Source organism: Besnoitia besnoiti, chromosome III (assembly GCF_002563875.1).
Source record: "Besnoitia besnoiti strain Bb-Ger1 chromosome III, whole genome shotgun sequence".
Taxonomy (NCBI): domain Eukaryota; phylum Apicomplexa; class Conoidasida; order Eucoccidiorida; family Sarcocystidae; genus Besnoitia; species Besnoitia besnoiti.
The window spans coordinates 668,132-685,940 of NC_042358.1; the positions used below are offsets into that span (position 1 = coordinate 668,132).

Consider the following 17,809-nt stretch of genomic DNA (forward strand, 5'->3'; position numbering starts at 1 on the left):
CTCTGTCTCAACATTCTTCCGTTCCTTCCCCCCACGCACTCCTGCACATGGGCTCCCTACTTCGACAGAGAGACAGCCACATGCGACGCAGGCAGATTTTTATGAAGACAGATTGCCGTTGTCCGTGACTAGTCGATGACACAGATACAGAGACACCTGGAAAAAGAAAGACCACACGCCGCGCGTGATTCAGGTAGTTAGCTGATGGTCTGAAGCTGGTTGCCTCTCACGTCGAACTACGGAGTGCAGGGGCCGCATTTCCGGTGACTCCACAGCCATGTTCACCAGTGTGTGGGTATTTTTGTGAACCTATCGCAGGGGTATGTGTGCTAGTCTGACTAAAATTGAATATGCGGGCGGGGGGAGGGGGGGACCAGAGTAGCAGTACACTACAGCCTCTCTCGCAGTAGGCTGCGACTAGTTTCCACGGAAAAAATTCATATACAGCAGAGCAGCAAGTGCTTATATACTGGACGCAAGGAAGGGAGAGGCAGTTGGACGTTCACTAGCGCCTCAGTGGCATGTGACAGCCTCAAGCTTCCAGGTGATACATAAAGATCTTCAGAGGCTCGCGGAGAACCAGATTGCGGGCAAGACAAACGACAACGACGCAGAGGAGGGGGGGGGGGGGGGGGGAGAGGAAAACGCGTGTCTAAGAATGTGACTCGGCTTTGCCGTAGCAAGAGTTGGATCTGTGGAAACACAAGTCAGTCGGACCGCGCAGAGCGCACTTTGATTCTCTGCACGAGATTTGAAGGCAGCCAGGGTAATTTCTCTTCATCCGGTTCATGCTTCCCTCTCCGCAGCAGCGGCCTGAGCGAGCCAGAGTCTCAGAGATTGATGAGAATACAAATGCAAAAATTTTTAACTCGCGTTCAGAAGTATTGACCGGCATGTGCTGCTGAAGCCACAAAGTCGGCCTCATTTCAGCGATTCATTGCACGAGGAAAGTACGCTGGTTTGCGCGTTTCTGAACACACGAGGTATAACGACGATGCTCGGCGCATGAGACTAAATGTACGATTTCGATCGTATGTCGACGTTCAGTATACATGCTGTGAAGGTCGACCTGTGGGAGTGGTAGAAAGCTCCAAGTGCAGACTCACCTCCCCTGGTGTGTGTTGTGCTCTTCTGCGCTGTCGAGTATGCTGGCAGATTCCGTGGTAGCAGGGCACTTGGGCGCTGTTGACTCTTTGTGTCGACGATGAATTGTTTAATCTTAAGGCGCAACTCCTCCTTCGCAGGGCAGTGCGGAACCTGTAATGCGTCTCCATATCTTTTCTGTCTTTGTGAAATGGTTGTGGATATTTGATGTGAGGCAGCGCCACATAAAAAAACACGCTCAGTGAACGCTAGATTCGCGCGACGGCTCCGCATGTCTTTTGTATACAGGCCAAAAAGGGCTCCAGGCTCAGGTACGTCATCGACGTTCCTTCTTTTCACTTATTTGCAAGCACATGCAGAGAAGAGGGAGAGTCAGAGGGAGGAAAACGGGGGAGGGACGATTGAGAAGCTGGCGCGGGCGTACGGAAGACGGAAAAAGACACGTACGTCTGACCTGCTGAATGCTGAGGTACGTTTTGACGAGTCGGAAACGATGTGTACGTCTTTCCTTCATCCCTGTCTCGCTTCTTGATAACAACCTAGTAGAGAAATCACTGCTCGGGACTCTGTCCTGTTGCTACTCTCCACAATCCTGTGCCGAGGATCAACTTCTGAGGCTTTGTCTGCTAGTACTGGTATGCAAGCTTCCTACGGCTCGCCATGCTTTTCTATGGCAAAGTTTCGCCTCTGCTAAAAACTGCTGGCTGGGTGACTTCTTGCCTCGTTTGGCATCTTCTTTGCCTTCGCTTTCTTACATGTCCTTCGGCGAAAAAAAAAAGAACGATACGAAAATGCCTGTGTATAAGAAAGTCCGCCTCATTGGCTCAGGTTCCTTCGGACGCGCATACCTTGTTCGTGACAAAGACGATGAACAGAAGTTGTAAGGCTCACACGAAGAAGAAATGTCATTCCACCATCGCCGGTTGCACCAGCGTACGGTTGTTGGCTCTATTTCTTTCGAAGTAAAGGAATGGAGATGCGCAGTCAAACAGGTTTGCTTTGTCCTCTGTTTCACTTCCCGCGGATAGGCCGTTGCTGCTGCTGCGTGCTTGCGTGGCAGATACGTTATGAAACTCATTGACATCTCCCAGATGGACGGAAAAATGAGAGAGGATACCTTCAATGAAGCCAAGGTATTGCACCCGAGCTAAGTGGTCGCCCGGTTGCAACGGCATAACCCGCTTACTGTCTGTTCCGGGCACTCGCACTTCTGGTTCCGGTTGTCCCCTCTGTGATTCGTCGCTTGAGACTGTCAGGATCTTGTCTCGAGTGACGACAAGTGATTTTGACATGCTTTGCATAGCTCAACTGCTGCCTTGTGGTTCCGGACAAAGTGGCGCTGACAGTCATTAGTCGACTGTTCGTTGTGTTGATTCGAATGGCTTCTTACAGGTCTTGTCTACTCTCAAGCCTCACCCTTTCATCATTCGATATCACCAGAGCTATATCTACGAAGATCACCTCTGTATAATCATGGACTTCGCTGCGGGTGAGCAAAGAGTTTCCTGGATTCCCCACGTTTCCATTTTCCGTTGTTGAGCCACGGCTTTACATCACGGGTTCATCTTATTCAGTCGCGCGAGGCGGACGCATACTGGTTCAGTCGAGCGTTGCCCGTGGTCATCTGGCCTCGGCTTGTTTGGCTTGGTAGGAGGAGACATCGCCGCAAGAATCCGCGAGCAAAAGCGGTCTGGCCAGAGATTCGACGAGAGCCTCATCAAACGGTGGATCGCCCAAGCAACAATTGGCCTGAACTATTTACACAACATGCACATTCTTCACCGAGGTGAGCAGACAGACACTGCACACCCATAGTCCTACTCGAGAATTCCCATGACCCCTGTATCTGAATAGAGCTTGCATATATGTACCAGTTTTCTGGTCCATCTGTGCACTTGGCGGCTTCTGTCGCTGGGTGGGATCAAAGGGCGACGCCGTTCAATCCGCTATGACAAGGTGGAAAACGAAGAAATCGCCTGTGCTGATTGTCGTCTCGCTCATCAGACGCTGCGGGTCGGTCACCACAGTATGCCGCACCAGACTTCTCATGTCGCACTCGAAATGCCAAGACGACTTTATATGTAACTAGCGCCTTCAAGAGATGGCGACTTTAATCAGTGGGAATGCGTGAGTCACAATCATATGTGTCTGAACATACAGAACTGCTAAGAGTCGACAGACTGCATAGATGTATGATTGGAGAGCCCCTACACAGAGCATGGCGTATGCATGCAAAACTGTACGGTTGTCACTTTCCTGACGTTTCTGATTTTTTCTCGGTGGGACTGATTATTCCTTGGTGCGGGGAATTTTCCCTGTGGTGCTGGATGCTATGGGAGAAGGTAGTCGGTAGCGTAGTCCGTTTTTCGTTTCCGTCCCTCAGATTTGAAGCCGCAGAACCTTTTCTTAACGGCGAACGACGACCTTCAGATCGGCGACTTCGGGATCGCCAAGATCCTCGAGTCTCCTTCCGCCTGCACGCAGACGACAATCGGGACGCCTTACTACCTCAGCCCGGAAATTTGCAAAGTGAATTCAGCATCCATAAAGCAGAGCGGCACGAGCGGCTGGCTAACATATTGCGAGCAAATATTAGAAAGACATGCATTGCGCTGTGGTCATAAGTCTATACAGTTGACAAGCATACGGCCCGGAGATACATGCATAGCGCTCATTTGTCGAAGAAGTTGCACAGTCTACGCCTCGGTGATGCTGTAGAAGTGACCAGTGAATGAGGCAGAAGGAAGGCCAGGAGTCAATGCCATGCCGTTCCAGCATAGCGCTGGGACCTCTCGAAAAAGCAAAAGGAGTCTTTACAGTTTTGCCTTTCTTGCCAGCAAAGCCGCGGGAGCTCCGATTTGAGGTCCAACGCATATATTTATATATATGTACTCCTTACTGGACAGTTCAACAGGTTCCGGGATGCGAACGCAGCAAAATGAGGAAAGCACTACCGGGGAAACCTGTGAGTATAGGCAGAAATGAGCATGTGTTGCGGTTGTGGGTGTGTCTTGCCGCTACCATTCAGGGAGAAAGCTATTCACTGCCTGCGGATATCTGGTCCCTCGGGTGCATTCTTTACGAGCTCGTGAGCGAGGGATAACTGTTCAGTGTTTTCGATGCATGATGGTCTGTTCGCATAGCATGCTCGCTGCAGCGTAAGCTATATACTCATGCGTAAGCAGCGGTACGATATATATTACTAGCTTCATGGGGTGCAGTCATACGCAGGCACATCAAGAAAACGACGTGGCGCAGAAAACCAATGTGTATTTGCATAGGCGTTCCCTACTACAAGCATGCATATGAAGCGACAGGGACATCGAATGATGACTCTGGGGAAACCGCTGGGAACCCGTCGTAACTATGAAGAATGCCCGTGTATTTCCCCAAGTTCAACAGAGCGCTCCTGTCGCAGTGCGACATGCAGGAGCTTTCTGCAGCGTGCAGGCATCGTTGGCATGAAACTGGGACAAGAGAAACATATGAAAACTGTATATGTACGAGTGCATGCATTTGAATGCACATATGCATCCTCGATCGTATTTATTTCTCTAGGGCGTGCGGGTCGGGTCTCGCAGGCCTCATTGACTGTTCCGTTTCACGCGAACGACTTGAAGGGCCTCGTTGACTCTATTTCGAAACTGCCCGTGAGTAGGCTTCGTTTTCAGCTCCTCCGGTTCCTCACTACCTGGCAAAGGGCCATATCGGCCCTCGTTCCGAAATTCGGGCATGAGAAGCAGTCACCGACCAGCGTGCACGAGTAGCTGCACATACGTATAGAGACCGTAACTTCGTGTGATGATACGCATATACATCGGCGAACGCCCTAGTTTCATAACCCTTATTGACATGCTGGACCAGTGGAGTGACCCTCCTTCATCCCCTGCTCGCAGATGCACGTGCTTTGATCATCTTTCGCAGGTCCCTGCCATGCCTTCTGTATACTCCGACGAGCTTCGACAGCTCTGCATAGACATGCTGAACAGAGATCCGTCGAGGCGTCCAACAGCGGCGCAGATCATCAGGCTCTCTCCGATAAAGGTATAGAGTTGTTGCTCATGGGGGAAATAATTCGCATGGTTCACCAGCATCAAGAAGTTCTAGAGAACGGTATCAAGACGCATGCCCAACCATACAGACGCATATCCAGAAAAAGCCTACTCAATTCTGACCCCTATGCTGATATCACATGCAAACCGGAAAATCAAAAAAAGCTCTCGTGCAGAACCAGGGAACGACTGTGCTGCTCCATGACTCCTGCTTTTAATTAGCAGACACGGGACCGTGTCCCAGCACTGCCCCAGAAGCACTTGCAGAGCTTGGTCTGACCGTTACGCGGGTGGATACGGATGTATTCACTGTGAGTCTCTTTCGGCCATTCTTTATCAGGAGGAAATTGATAAAATCAAGTCAAAGAGAAGAAACTCTTTCAGCACAGGTATTGCCCCCCTCGCCCCAGTCCGCTCGTCTTCCGCGGTGGAAGCTGCATAACCAGAACGATGAAATTTTCGTCCAACCCGTTTGTTTCCGTGGCGTGGAGAGGAACGAGCATATTAGTGCCTGGAGGCAGTGATAAAGGACCTCTGCAAATCAACATACAAACATGGGGACTCCTAATCGAAGAGGAAAGAATGCAAGGTGACGTATCACCAGGGCGTCCTGGCAGACACCATTTTTTGGAGTGCGAAGTCGGCTGCGGGTTGAAATGCGCCTCCAGAAGCGATACGTACTTCTTCATTTCTGTGTAGTCTTTGCGCAGTCACGGAAACTGCGCAAGAAAGACTTCGTAACGGCGAGACCTATTTAGAAACCCCAGATGCCAGCTGAGGCATCAGGTGAGTGTTTTTCTCGGAGACTTGCGCACTCGCCATCAACACCAGGTCTCTACAAGGCCTTGTCATCCATGTACCCATCTTCGACTAGTACCATGATTCACGTAAATCAAAGAAATGCAAGTAATTCATTGCACTTCGCTGGGTATTGGATACCCTGTACAGAGGCAGGAAAGCGGATTGAATATGGCCGTGAAGACCAGTTTTGCCAGGGCTGCTTGCTGGGGTAACATTTCCTTGTACTGGCACTGTGGCAAAAGGAAGTACACCAGACCTTCGGAAAGAGGTCATTTTCCGAGCCCATTTAAATAATGTAAGTGCGTTTCAGCGAGAATCCCGGATTGTAGATGTCGCTGGGGGAAGAGTGAAGCTCCTTAGCATTCGTTCGTACTGGCCCCTCTCCATGGCATCGAAGGGACCGTTTTCATTTCCGCTGTTTCACGTGCTTCATGTTGACTCTCTTTTCCGATCTCTCCTGTCCAAACTCCATCAAGCTTCAGTATGTAGCACACTGTTCACTTACTTGAATATCGATGCTGGCGATAACCGAAGTTTTACTACAGGCCTCCCCCCGCGTGTAGTTTGTGCGAAACCTCAAGTGGATCCAGCAGGCTCAAACGTATGCATACTCTTTCACACGATAATGCCGCTCGGGAGTTTAATGGTCATGCGATTCGATGTGGATTCATACACTGTTCACAGATGTTACGTGCGCGCACACTCACGATGCAAATATTTGGCTGTGTAGGATTCCAGAATTGTTACAAATGAGGTAACGTTTTTGGCTACCAAATTGTTCGCTGGATGCTTTGTCCCATCAAGAGGACAGAGAAAACTCGACAGAACAGCGTTTCTAGACCCTCCCTGGATAGTAGAACGGATGCTCTTTGCCCATTGCTCGCAGTCGCCGAGGCAGATAGACGGATTAGCCACATCGACAAAGTCCGACTGTATACGTCATCCAAAGGTTGTGGCTAGGTAGTAAGGGCACATTGGGCTCGTCACGAGTACGCTCGTCGTCTCTCGTAAGAGACGACGGTCAGAGGCGATGGTACGACACGCCGCCTTTCAAGCGTCACCAACTTAGGACGAATCTAGTGTATTCACCTGCGGCCGCAGAGCCTGCGTCACCAACGAGATAATTTGGTGTTGGCGTTCGTGATGCGGCGGCGAAATATAAAAACTCTTCATACTTCAAATACCGTCAGGTCTGGTTGACACTCGTCGGGCCTAGTAGACACCCGTCTGGCGGGCAGGGTGTCTTCTTCTTCGTCCGATGAGATGTTGACTTTATGTCAATAACCATGAGGAATGTTGATCCTATCTACCGGACGCAGTTATGAATTCACTGAAGAGTGGTTTCGAAATATGGACGGCTAACTTTCTATGCTGGCTCGCGAGAGATGCCACGGTCGTGCCAACCGGTAGCTGGTTGGGCTGCATGCCCTTGCACGACGTTTTCCTGTCTGGGAAAAACACTGCGCACTAGCTACTTTTCGCAACGGGGCACTCCATATCTAATCAGGAAGAAAAAGAAGTCAGCCACCAGAAACTGGTTAGTTTCTTCCAAGTGTCCGCAGTCCAGAATCATCCAACGCGCTATAGCAAGTGCGTTCTTTCATAATTGACGGGTGCCTCGGTTCTGCCTGACGGCGCATCCACCTGACATCACTCAGCATGTCTCCAGGCCAACACTCCACCTGCCACAAGCTTTGTCGGAGATGCCATTCTTACTTCAACTCATCCGACGAGAAGGAGCGGAGCTCGGGGTGTCACTACCATCACCAATCGTATGTTAATCGTTACCACCCAGAAGGAGAGCGCTACTATGCGGCGGTGGAAGAAAACCCGAAGCACAAAGGATGGCACGGGAGTTGCTGGTAGGTATATGCTGCGTACTTCCGGCTGCTGTGCCGAGCACTAGACTTGGTCTGACAAGAACCGCAGACTCGACAGGATGTCTCGTGACGAGGTGCTGGGCGTTCCCGTTCATTGTGATGGTTGCTCTTTTAGGGAATGCTGCGGCGCAGAGGAAAAAGATGCACCAGGATGTACTTGGGGCCCGCATGTGACCTATGACGATTGAAACAGCGACAAGGTTATTCCAGTAAGACTCGGAAGAATTGGCAAGGCGGAAAGTAGTGTGGAGGCCGACTAGGGGAAGCTTCAGTCAGCGATGGGCAACATATATGCATGCGGAACACATTACGAAGTTGGCCTTAAAGCATACGATACATCATCCTCGGCGACAGGAGAGCGCCGGTTTCAAAAACATTCCTCTTCGTCCTTCGTCGCGAGTGTCAAAGTTCGTCGTTCTTGTTGGGAACTTTCCGGTGCACTCTCTTGAAGTTTTCCAGTGTGACCTCCTAAAAACCAACGGCCGTGAAGGCCCCGCCGGCGTCGCCAACTTGCTGCTTCTTACGTAGAAAATTTCGCCCATGTTCCTGAACATCATCCGATATGAAAATCAGAATGCCGCCATTGTAGGATGTAATTGATACCCAATTTTGATCCCGACCCTTCTGTAACACATGGGTGTGTTCAGTATTCTTCCATGCGTTAGCATGATGGCTGACCTAGTTTCGCCTACACACATGCCGATGATCCCTCTGTTTAATGGGATCACATTGTGTTTCCCGACCTAATGCGTAGTTCCAGATGTAGACGCGTATTTTTTGCGTGAACGCGTTGTATCTACCTCGAACCCCTGCAAAGCATGCCCGAATTCCTTGTTCTGGCAGCAGGCGGTCAGCTGGCTGGGAATATCGGCGTCCATGCGAGACTAACCTCCAATATATGAGGCAGTATTTTGACTCCAGGGGCTGCGTCAATATGCAGTTTCCCACCTCAATTTGCCGCAGCTTGACCAATGACGTACCGAAAGATCGCACTCGTATTTCTGCCCAGTCGTTTAGCCGTAAGCCACACTGTTTCGATGAGGGCTGCAGCACACGCACGCTGAATTCTTTCTCTTCCTCCTCGCTTGTGAGATCAGTGATTTTGCCGCTCGGGGCATCGTCGTCGCGTAATAAAGGGAACACAGCAGGAGACGGCGCTGCCCAGGACATGTCCACAGCGATGTAGACAAGCAGCAACGTTGCCAGCAAGCGTATAATTCTCATTGTCGTGCGCTTTGTTTCCAGACCACGACTTCTCCCCGTGATCTACAAGTAAATCAATTTGCATCCGTTACGTTCTTGTAACGCAACTCGACTGTAGATACAGCGCCCCGATAGTCATTGTTTCACCCAATGCAGGATCCGATTGATGGGGTCCACCGAGCGCACTAACACGTCGAGCATTCCGTCGTGGTTTGCACACAAGAGGGGTCCCGACATGTCGCTCAAGGTCGGCATCGTGGCCGTCTTTTGTTCCAGCCTCGCCTTAGAAGCGAGCAGTTTAAGGGTGCAGGTGCTGGATGCTGCAGTGATCCAGCAGACCCAGCTGCCGGTCCCGGGGTTGACAGCCTTGCCCATTCCTAGGTTCAACCTCATGATATGGCTGACAAATGTCATCTTCCCGTCAGAAGCACCGCAATCATTCCGAACACAGTTTACCGCGAAGGGGTGCCCCATTTGGTACGTAGACCCGAACCGGCCTCCTGCGTTGTTCGGTGAAGATTTCATCGTGACGAATGGCTGGTCGTATGACCCGTCTTCCCGCACAATCGACTATTATGGCGGCGACGAGATGATAGAGCCACAGCATCCGTTCCCCTTCTTCTTTCTGCCACGCCGTGCCACATCCCGTTCAGCGCTTATCAAACGGAACTTCCTCTGTCAAAACTCGCGCGTGCAGACAGAGGTCATGCTCGGCAGCGCACGCCAAGCGGGCGTGATCTTCAGAGGCATAAGCGAAAGAAACTTTTGGGCGTTCCTTTTGACCTCTGGGAACGGGCTGGAACTTGTGCGCGTAAAAGATGGAGAACGCCTCGTCCTAGCGACCATTTCATCAATGAACGTCATGCGTAGGCTACACGATGCTACAGCCACCCATGTACACGCAACAATACTCTTTACGTCAGCTGGTCAGTGGTATTCTATTGCAGTCGAGGAGCAGCTCGGGGACATACGAACCACTGGAGGTAATACCTGGCACGCGAACAAACTACCCAGGCATTCAGTATCCGCCGTTGAATCAGGTGTGGCCGGGGAGAGACAGCAGTCAACCGTGTACCGTGCGCAAGCGGATGAAGAGTTTTCCCCTCGCGGGCGAGAGAGCGGTACGGCGGTTAGCGAATCAGGCACCCGTTTTCGTCTGTAGCATTACCGGCTATAGATATTGGAGCTGCGGGCTTCCTGGCGAGCGGAGGCAGCGCGCGATTCCGGAATGCGCTTTTTGGTACGTACCTCGTCTCTATTGTTGTCATCTATAGCGACACTCGGCATCATTCAGCGGACGTAAATTGGTATTCATCGATTCATTGTCTCACACACGCACGAGCGGTCACGTGAATGCACTCATAGGCAAGGCACAGGCAACCCTCAAGCGATTGCAAAGCAGCTGCAGGTATACTGCGCTGTAGTTGACATGCTACCCGTGCTCAATTTAACATTTGCGTCAGACATCCCCCGAAGCCATAGCTGGCTCGCTAGGGCAGGATATCGCCATTATAAAGGAGCTTCCGGAAGATGTAAAGAACTGGTGCCCTTATGGTAGGACTTAATCCGTTCGACGCTGCAGTAAACTTCACGTTGTGACAACGAACTGCGACGCACGCAGGTGCACGGTGCGCCGGCAATCCATTCGAGGACTGAGGCCCTACTGTGTGCTCCCTCTAGCAGCGCTCGTCTTCTTGCTTCTCTCTGGAGACAACAATCACTAGCCCCTTTCCGTATACAAGTTGATATATGCAGGTCATTGCTGTCTGCACTTTAATCGAGCTCAAGCCCGCAATGGGCAGAGAGTTAAGTCGGTTCGCACGGTATGCGGTCTGATGGAGAACCGAGGTACTGAGCTATCAAACAACATGCAGAAACACGCTACTAAGTATGTCGTCTTCCTCCCACCCCCGTAGCTCTCCATCTGGCGAATGTCTCCTTCTCACGTCACTTGTTTTTCTTGCTTGTGTTCCAAGCGCGACCTCGTCAAGGCGCCTCGCCTTCAGCGTCGCAGGTCCCTCACATGAAACGCTGGGAAACTCTATGCACCTTCCCGGTTTCTTCACAACAGGCGTTGCTTGTTTCAAAACATCGTTGTCGTCTAGCGAGAGACCGCAGATTGCCTCACATGCCGACGAGATCTCGTTGTTGCCGGGTTTTGGCTGGGTATCTGCGGTTGTCGTTTGCTGAAGACTTTTGGTCGAGAATCCGTCCGAATCCTCTATTTCATCTGCCGTTCCACTCCTTTCGCTGCCTAACGATAGGAATGATGATGGATTTTTAGATAGCCCGTAGCAAACCAGTTGCGGCACCGGTTGTCTGTAAGCGCTGGTCGTCCGCTCCGTAGCCGCACGCGATGAATGCTGACACGGGCATGACACTGATGGCACACGCCGAGAATAGAGAGGAGGGAGTATTATAGTTCCTGAGCTGTCAGTGTTTTTTGCGCCTGTTGTGTTCGCACTCTCCCGACGACCACAGTGATGGGCCCGCTCCTGGCGCTTTGCAGAGGAGCTCACGGACGCATAGCGGTTCCTGTTGCCACAGTGGAAGCTTACCGAACTATCTGGCCAGCTTTGCGAACTGCAGGCCGGTTTGAGACTGCTGCCGGAGACGTTCTGGGACTCAGCACGTTCAGCGTTTAGACAGTGTCTAGGCGCGTGCAAGATCGGTTCACAGTCGCGTTGGCGTTCTTCTGAGGCGCCCCTACAAATTGGTTGCTTACGATTTCGGGGCACAGCACCGTTCGTTGCACGGTTTGATGGACTCACGGAATACATTCTGCGAAAGGGACGCTAGGAGACGTCCAGAGGCAATGACAGCAGAGTCGCCAGGGCGACGGGTTGGAACCGGGGCACATCACAGCGACACGGCTTTGCCCTGACGGCTGAGTTGTATATAACGGATTGAAGTTCAGCGCTACAGATGAGCGAAGTGGCTCTGAGACGGAAGAAACAGTTGTAAACAATCTCACTTTTTTAACCTCATGGTGGCACAGTCGTCATTGAAGTGAGAGTGGCTTTGTAGTTGGACGGCCTGCTGCAGACTGGGTGATAGTTGACTCATGAGGAAACGCCACGACTTTGCTATTGCAGCCCGTTTGCGTTCGGGGCTCCGTACCAACCCGCCTGCACGCAGCTGCCTGCTAAGCCTCGGACCCTGCTTCGTATGTTTATCGAACAGTTTTTCCGACGCACATGCTGTTTAACCAAGGCGCAGGTTCTCCTGCAAAAGACGACACTGCAGCGGCTGAACAATGCTCAAGTTCCACACTGTGATCGGGTGTGCAGATGTGCAGTCAAATGTTGCGCATGCAGTATCCATGTGGCGGGACTACACTTTTGGCAAAACATATACCACTGAGAGAGAATCGCCAAACAAAAATCCCGAGCCGCCGGATTTCTCATGTATCAAGGCCAGTACGGAAACAAGTGTGATTCTACCACCGGTTACTCTGTCAATATGCCATATCGGTCGATCGCGTCGCCCTTCCTGCGGGATGTGGATGCATAGTCACTTCCCCCCGTCACAGAATAGTAACCTGCAACAATGCAAAAACTCGAGGCCTGATGCATTAATACGTCGTCATGGGAGAAATTTCTTTTAAGACTTCAGCCGAAGCCCCCTTACGGAATCTCGCTGTGGTTACTAGGTCACAAAATCACGGAGATCCCGAAATTTGAACCCCAGTATGTCGTTTGAAGGAGGGGCTGATATCGACGAAGGGCCCAGAGCGGTTTTGATACGCGTCGCTCAACCGTACCAATCATACAGAGCTCTTGCCATATGAGTGAAGAAGGAGAAAGCATAGTTTCACAAGGCATTTATTTGTCTCCTGCACTCGGGTCCAAGATCGTGTCTTCACGGCTGCCTCGTGCTACAAGCGCTCCACGTAGGTCACACGACACAAAACAAATTCACTGTCCATTCTTGCACATGCTGACCGTACCCCCATACGGATATCGGCCCTGCATACCTGGGCCCTGTTCCTTTTCTGCATGCAAAGCGTTATGCCTCGTCACACGGGAAGGCGGCAGCTGCGAACCCCTAGCCCGTTTCGTCCGCCTGCCCAGCCAGTGTCAACGTCGCCCCAGCAGCAGTTCGCAATTTTGTGCCCCCAATGAGCAATTTAATTCACTCGAGCGACACTGCCCTGCAACGACCAGCGGCCTGCGATGGCCGCAGCTGCAAGCCGAAGAGTCCGCTTGCCCTCACCCGGTCGGTCGCCGCACAGCGTGTAGAAAACGCGTTTCGCAACGCAGAGGGTCGACTAAAGAAAGTCACGCGAGTGCCTCCACAAGAAGTAACAGGGGCCTGACGTCTGCGGACTGCGGATGCCACTGAAAAGAGCTCGCTAAGCGCAGCGTTGTACTTCGTCTGCCGGAGCCGCATGCAGTGTCAGCAAGCACGTGGACTGATACACTAAATGACGAGGTTTCAGAGCCTCTCACTGTGAGTGACACGCGCGAGCTGCAATCCTTTAGATCGCGAACCACGTGGGGTCGCAGCAGCAACATGCAAGTTCGTAGGGGGCACACAAGCAATGCTGCAGCAAAGGCGCTAGATGGCGCATTCGATATACCAAAACGCAGGAAGCTGCGCTGCCCGCAACCTTGCTCAGTTGAGAATATCCAGGAATAAGGGAAACAGGTTTTATCAAAGAAGGACTGGAAAGGAAGCAAACAGCTATCGCCGACGTTTTCTACTGCGTCACTCAGAATCATCTCGGTCGCGCCCGCCGCCCGATTGGGTGCGGTGGTCATGATCCCTATCTTGGCGTGAACGTCGATCCTTTTCTGGTCGTTCTGCTTCAGAGATCCGGCGTTTCTCATAATCTCCGTCTCCTTGCCGCGCAACGTGTGACCGCTGTTCTCGCGCGGAAGACGGGGATACACTGTACCGCCTCCTGTCTGATGCTCTTGGGCGTTGTCTTTCCTCACTTTCACGGCGGTATGTGCCTTGTCGTCTCGTATTTCTCTGTCGGCGCTGGCTCAAGCTTGCGCTTCTCTCGCGGCCTCTGCGTCGGCGCTCCTGCGACACATTTCGCCGCGGAGACACCGATTCCTTCGACGCGCGTCTCCTCTCCTCCTCCCGCTCGCGCTTCACGTGAAAGCTCGAGTGCCTTCTCTCTGCGCTTCTGCCTATTCGATCTGACGCATAAGGGGACTGCGTCCGCGCATCTCCTCTTCTCTCGTCCGCGCGTGGATTCTCGGCCTTGATTCGCTTCTCGAAACCACAAAGAGAGCTCCCGCGCTCTCTCTTCTCGAAGCGTCCCGGCGAATGCTTTCTCCGTTGGGGCGACGGCGACCGCGAGGACGAACTTGACGAGCTGGACGATTCGGAGACACTCCTCCTGCGACTCGCCTTTCTCCTCTTCTTCTCTCTCTTCTTCTCCTTCTTCCTTTTCCTAAGGACGCACAGACAAGCCGCGGAAACGCGCCAGGATCCATGAAACCAGCTGTCACTGGAGCGAACAGCTGCGCCTGCATGCAAGACTCTCTATCTTCATATGGCTTCAGATGCGCCTCAAAAACGCTCTGCAGAAGACGTGCGTGTGGAGGATGCCACCCGAGAGCGCAACGCTCCACCGGTCTCCGTACAATAATGCTGAGTTTTTCCTACCCACATACATACGCTTTTCTCGCCTGCTTAGAGACGCAAGCTTGTGCGGCCGCCCCCCCAAAACAGGCATACGCGTAGATGTGATCAGACTGAGGCGCGCAGACTCGCGAGCCAGTTCCGCTCGAGCTCTCCTGTGATTCTCTCCCTGAACTAGCAGGCACGCTCCTGGCGTGAATTTTTCTCTTTTGAGACACAAGGGACACATGAGCGGGCAATGCAAGGAAGCTGTAAACTGCCCCTGGCGCAGCAGCGACGACCTACTTCTTCTCCTTCTTTAGCCGTTTTCTCTCCGCGTGAGAAGGGCTTCTCGCTGGTGCGCCGTCTGGGCTGTCCGCCTTCCGATCCTCGTATTCGTTCCCCACGAGTAAATTCTTCGGTTTCTGTCCTCTGCGCCACACGCAACATGCGCAACGCACACGCGCTCCCTCAACCCTCAACCCGAAAGGCGTTTCCGCGCACCCGCCTCACGAAAAGGCGGGATCTCCCTTCACAGTGAAGAGGGAAGATGCTGCCGCTGAGAGGAAAACGCTCCAGACACGCAGGTCGATCACTCCGTGCACTCTTTGCTTCTGCACCACACAAGCAGCCTCACGCGAGACTACGCGCAGAGCTGCGCGACGAGATCCACACCTACGCACAGGCGATACAAGCCTCAGTTGTAGAAGCGCGGCATAACTTACAAGGCCTCGCCCATGAGTTCGTTTTCAAAGTTTTTCACTCGCTGCAGCTCCTCGTCGAGCTCCGTCGTGGAGGCGCCGCCGCGCTGCTTTGTCCACCAATCGTTCTTGACGAATCTGCCGCCCCGCGAGTGGAGCCCGATCTTCGTGCTCGCTCCTGAAGGAATCCACGTTAAACTTGCAACAGAAACACCCCGTGCGAGAGAAAAAGACGCACAGCCCCCCGAAGAAATCTTCGGCCCTGGGGACGAAGCAGATATGCGCGCCAACACGACCGGACACTAAACACTCGCCTGCTACAGCATTCATCGAGACACACCGAATGACACTTGCGCCTTCTTTTTTTTCCTCCCTTCTCCCTTTCCAGTATCTCCGACAAATGCCTCGCCGCGGGAGATCCTTGTCCCGATTGAAACATTTTTTCTCAGGTCCCGACAGCGGAAGGAGCTCTCTGTTCTTCAAAGGAAAGCCAGACACGAGGCAGGCATCACTGAACACAAGAGCGGATGCGAGAAAACTCCGCGAAGCAGCGAGGCACTCCCCGCAGTCCACAACCGCCTCGGCCGCAGCACGGCGAGAGAAATGGGTGGCGAAAGCGAGAAGAGAAAGACAGACGAACGGCGCGCCAGTGGGTTTTTGAGCAGGAACGCTGTAGGCGTACACGCAGGTTCACGCCGAGTCAACCCGCACATACCTAGATAGTAGTCGTAGTCTTGACTGGAGGTGAGCGACTCCCATTTGAAGTCCTCGCGGCCTCCTCTCACGCCCTCGCGCGGAGGACTCTGTCGGATGTAAACCGCCATGCTGCTGCTCCCAGAAGGAACGACTCAACTCTCCTCACGCGTGCAGAGGCGGGCGAAGAGGCTGGACGAGCGCCTCGAAAAGCCGCATGAGCACGGGACTCGCGTTTCCACCCGGCGACAGTGGCCCCTGCAGAGCAACTGCGCATGCGAGCCACGACGGTGAAGCCGCCCTCGCCGCGCTTCACTCAGAAGAGAGAGACTTCTCTCTCTCTCCCCTCAGCTCGAGAGAGAGACGAGGAGAGGCCCCACGTGCGCCGAAACGATCTGCGCAGAGAGACTCAGAGAAAAGGAGGGCATCCGCTCTGCTGGACCCAGGCCGCGCGTAGCTGGTGCCGGTGTTTCGCTCGCTAATCCCCACGGAAGAGAAAGAAAGCCGCACGAAAAACCTGCCAACGGACGAGAAGAGACGAAGCGCAGGGAACAAGAAAGCTGACACAAAGGGAGCTCAACGCGGAGAAGAAGCACGGGAATACTGGAAAGTCTCTGTCAGCTGGCGGGTGAGATCCAGTTCGCCTGAAAGCGTGGTCACAACCCGCGCTCAGGACCTCTTCATGCGTATGTGAACTTCTTCCCTTCTCGAAGAAGCGGAAATGCTCGTAAACAAGAGAAAGACAACAGAAGAGAGGCGAGGAGGGCGGCGAGAGCCAGGAGTCGACGTGGAACGCCTCGTCAGCCTGAGGGCAAACTCGGAGCCACCTGCGCCCGTCTTTTCAATCACAAAGGGCACCGATAGACTAGGAAAACAAACGCGAGCGCCCCTGGAGGATTAAAACACTCAAGACACACCGAATACAGGCGGTCGGCAAAATCTAAAGCGAGGGGAGAGGTGGAAGGGAAGACCCTGCGGCGATGCAAGAAGAAAGAAAACGACAGCCATACTTGAGGCAGTGAAAAGTCCGCACGTACAGTGCGGAAAGAGGAACAAAAAAAAACCGAACCAGCTCTTCGCCGGAGGACGAACCGAGCGCCGATCTGAGAAAATGCTGGCAGAATCACAAAGAAAAAACCGAGACAACAAGTGGTAGGAAATACGTTCTCAAAAGATCTCCGTAGCGAGGCAACTTGCATCTGCCGCATGTAGTAAAAGCTCGCGCACGCCCCGGTGCTCTGAAAACGGAAATGAAACAAGCTTCGTTATCTTTCTCTTACGGGATGATCGTCTCCGCCCATCGCTCCAATGAACGATTTGCCTATTTTTCAAAGAGGACAGACTTCTCTTCTTTCAAGGACGTGTATAAACTTGTCTTTCTCAGTCTACGTCACACCACGCGCGAGGCTTGTGTCTCCATCGAGACACCGCAGCTGCAGCCGCAGAGCAAGGTGTCGCACGTCTTCTGTTAGGTCGCCTCCTGTCCTTCTTGTCCTTCGGCCACAAGCTAGCCATTCAAGCAGCAGAATCACTTAAAAAAACTTCCTCCTATACAGCTTGACCACGCTGGGGACGTTAGAAAGCGTGTGTACGTACGGCTCCCGGTATGGTGAACGGATTCGACAAATGACGCAGTCTCTTTTTGCAGTCTCTGGAGGAGCCAACACTCCAAGGCTGCGTATTGATTCCTTTGCCAAGCGAAAACGGCCTCTAAACTACGCCCTAGACGAGCCTTTCCGGGGGTGTCCAGATATTTGCGGTTTCGACTCACCACCGCAGCAGCCAGACGGCAGAAATC

General features: G+C 52.7%; 5 protein-coding genes across 5 annotated transcripts; 3 read left to right on the top strand and 2 right to left on the bottom strand.

The window, feature by feature from the left end:
• Positions 1-1,895: 1,895 nt before the first annotated feature.
• BESB_044130 (NEK kinase) lies at positions 1,896-5,598 on the top strand (the record flags this gene model as incomplete). The annotated part of the gene is made up of 9 exons (XM_029362864.1): positions 1,896-1,984; positions 2,165-2,237; positions 2,497-2,593; positions 2,756-2,890; positions 3,488-3,633; positions 4,133-4,192; positions 4,686-4,754; positions 5,029-5,148; positions 5,497-5,598. The coding sequence occupies 9 exons, from the start codon at positions 1,896-1,898 to the stop codon at positions 5,596-5,598; spliced, it is 891 nt and encodes a 296-aa protein (XP_029220230.1).
• A 2,018-nt stretch (positions 5,599-7,616) lies between these two features.
• On the top strand, positions 7,617-8,025 carry BESB_044140 (uncharacterized protein; the record flags this gene model as incomplete). The annotated part of the gene is made up of 2 exons (XM_029362865.1): positions 7,617-7,819; positions 7,953-8,025. The coding sequence occupies 2 exons, from the start codon at positions 7,617-7,619 to the stop codon at positions 8,023-8,025; spliced, it is 276 nt and encodes a 91-aa protein (XP_029220231.1).
• A 214-nt stretch (positions 8,026-8,239) lies between these two features.
• BESB_044150 (uncharacterized protein) lies at positions 8,240-9,061 on the bottom strand (the record flags this gene model as incomplete). The annotated part of the gene is made up of 6 exons (XM_029362866.1): positions 8,240-8,305; positions 8,362-8,383; positions 8,441-8,461; positions 8,516-8,580; positions 8,638-8,673; positions 8,786-9,061. The coding sequence occupies 6 exons, from the start codon at positions 9,059-9,061 to the stop codon at positions 8,240-8,242; spliced, it is 486 nt and encodes a 161-aa protein (XP_029220232.1).
• A 214-nt stretch (positions 9,062-9,275) lies between these two features.
• Positions 9,276-10,696, top strand: BESB_044160 (uncharacterized protein; the record flags this gene model as incomplete). Its single annotated transcript, XM_029362867.1, has 6 exons — positions 9,276-9,906; positions 9,964-10,023; positions 10,081-10,161; positions 10,411-10,448; positions 10,504-10,594; positions 10,662-10,696. The coding sequence occupies 6 exons, from the start codon at positions 9,276-9,278 to the stop codon at positions 10,694-10,696; spliced, it is 936 nt and encodes a 311-aa protein (XP_029220233.1).
• Positions 10,697-14,919: 4,223 nt separating this feature from the next.
• On the bottom strand, positions 14,920-16,142 carry BESB_044170 (uncharacterized protein; the record flags this gene model as incomplete). Its single annotated transcript, XM_029362868.1, has 3 exons — positions 14,920-15,049; positions 15,343-15,496; positions 16,034-16,142. The coding sequence occupies 3 exons, from the start codon at positions 16,140-16,142 to the stop codon at positions 14,920-14,922; spliced, it is 393 nt and encodes a 130-aa protein (XP_029220234.1).
• Positions 16,143-17,809: the final 1,667 nt, after the last annotated feature.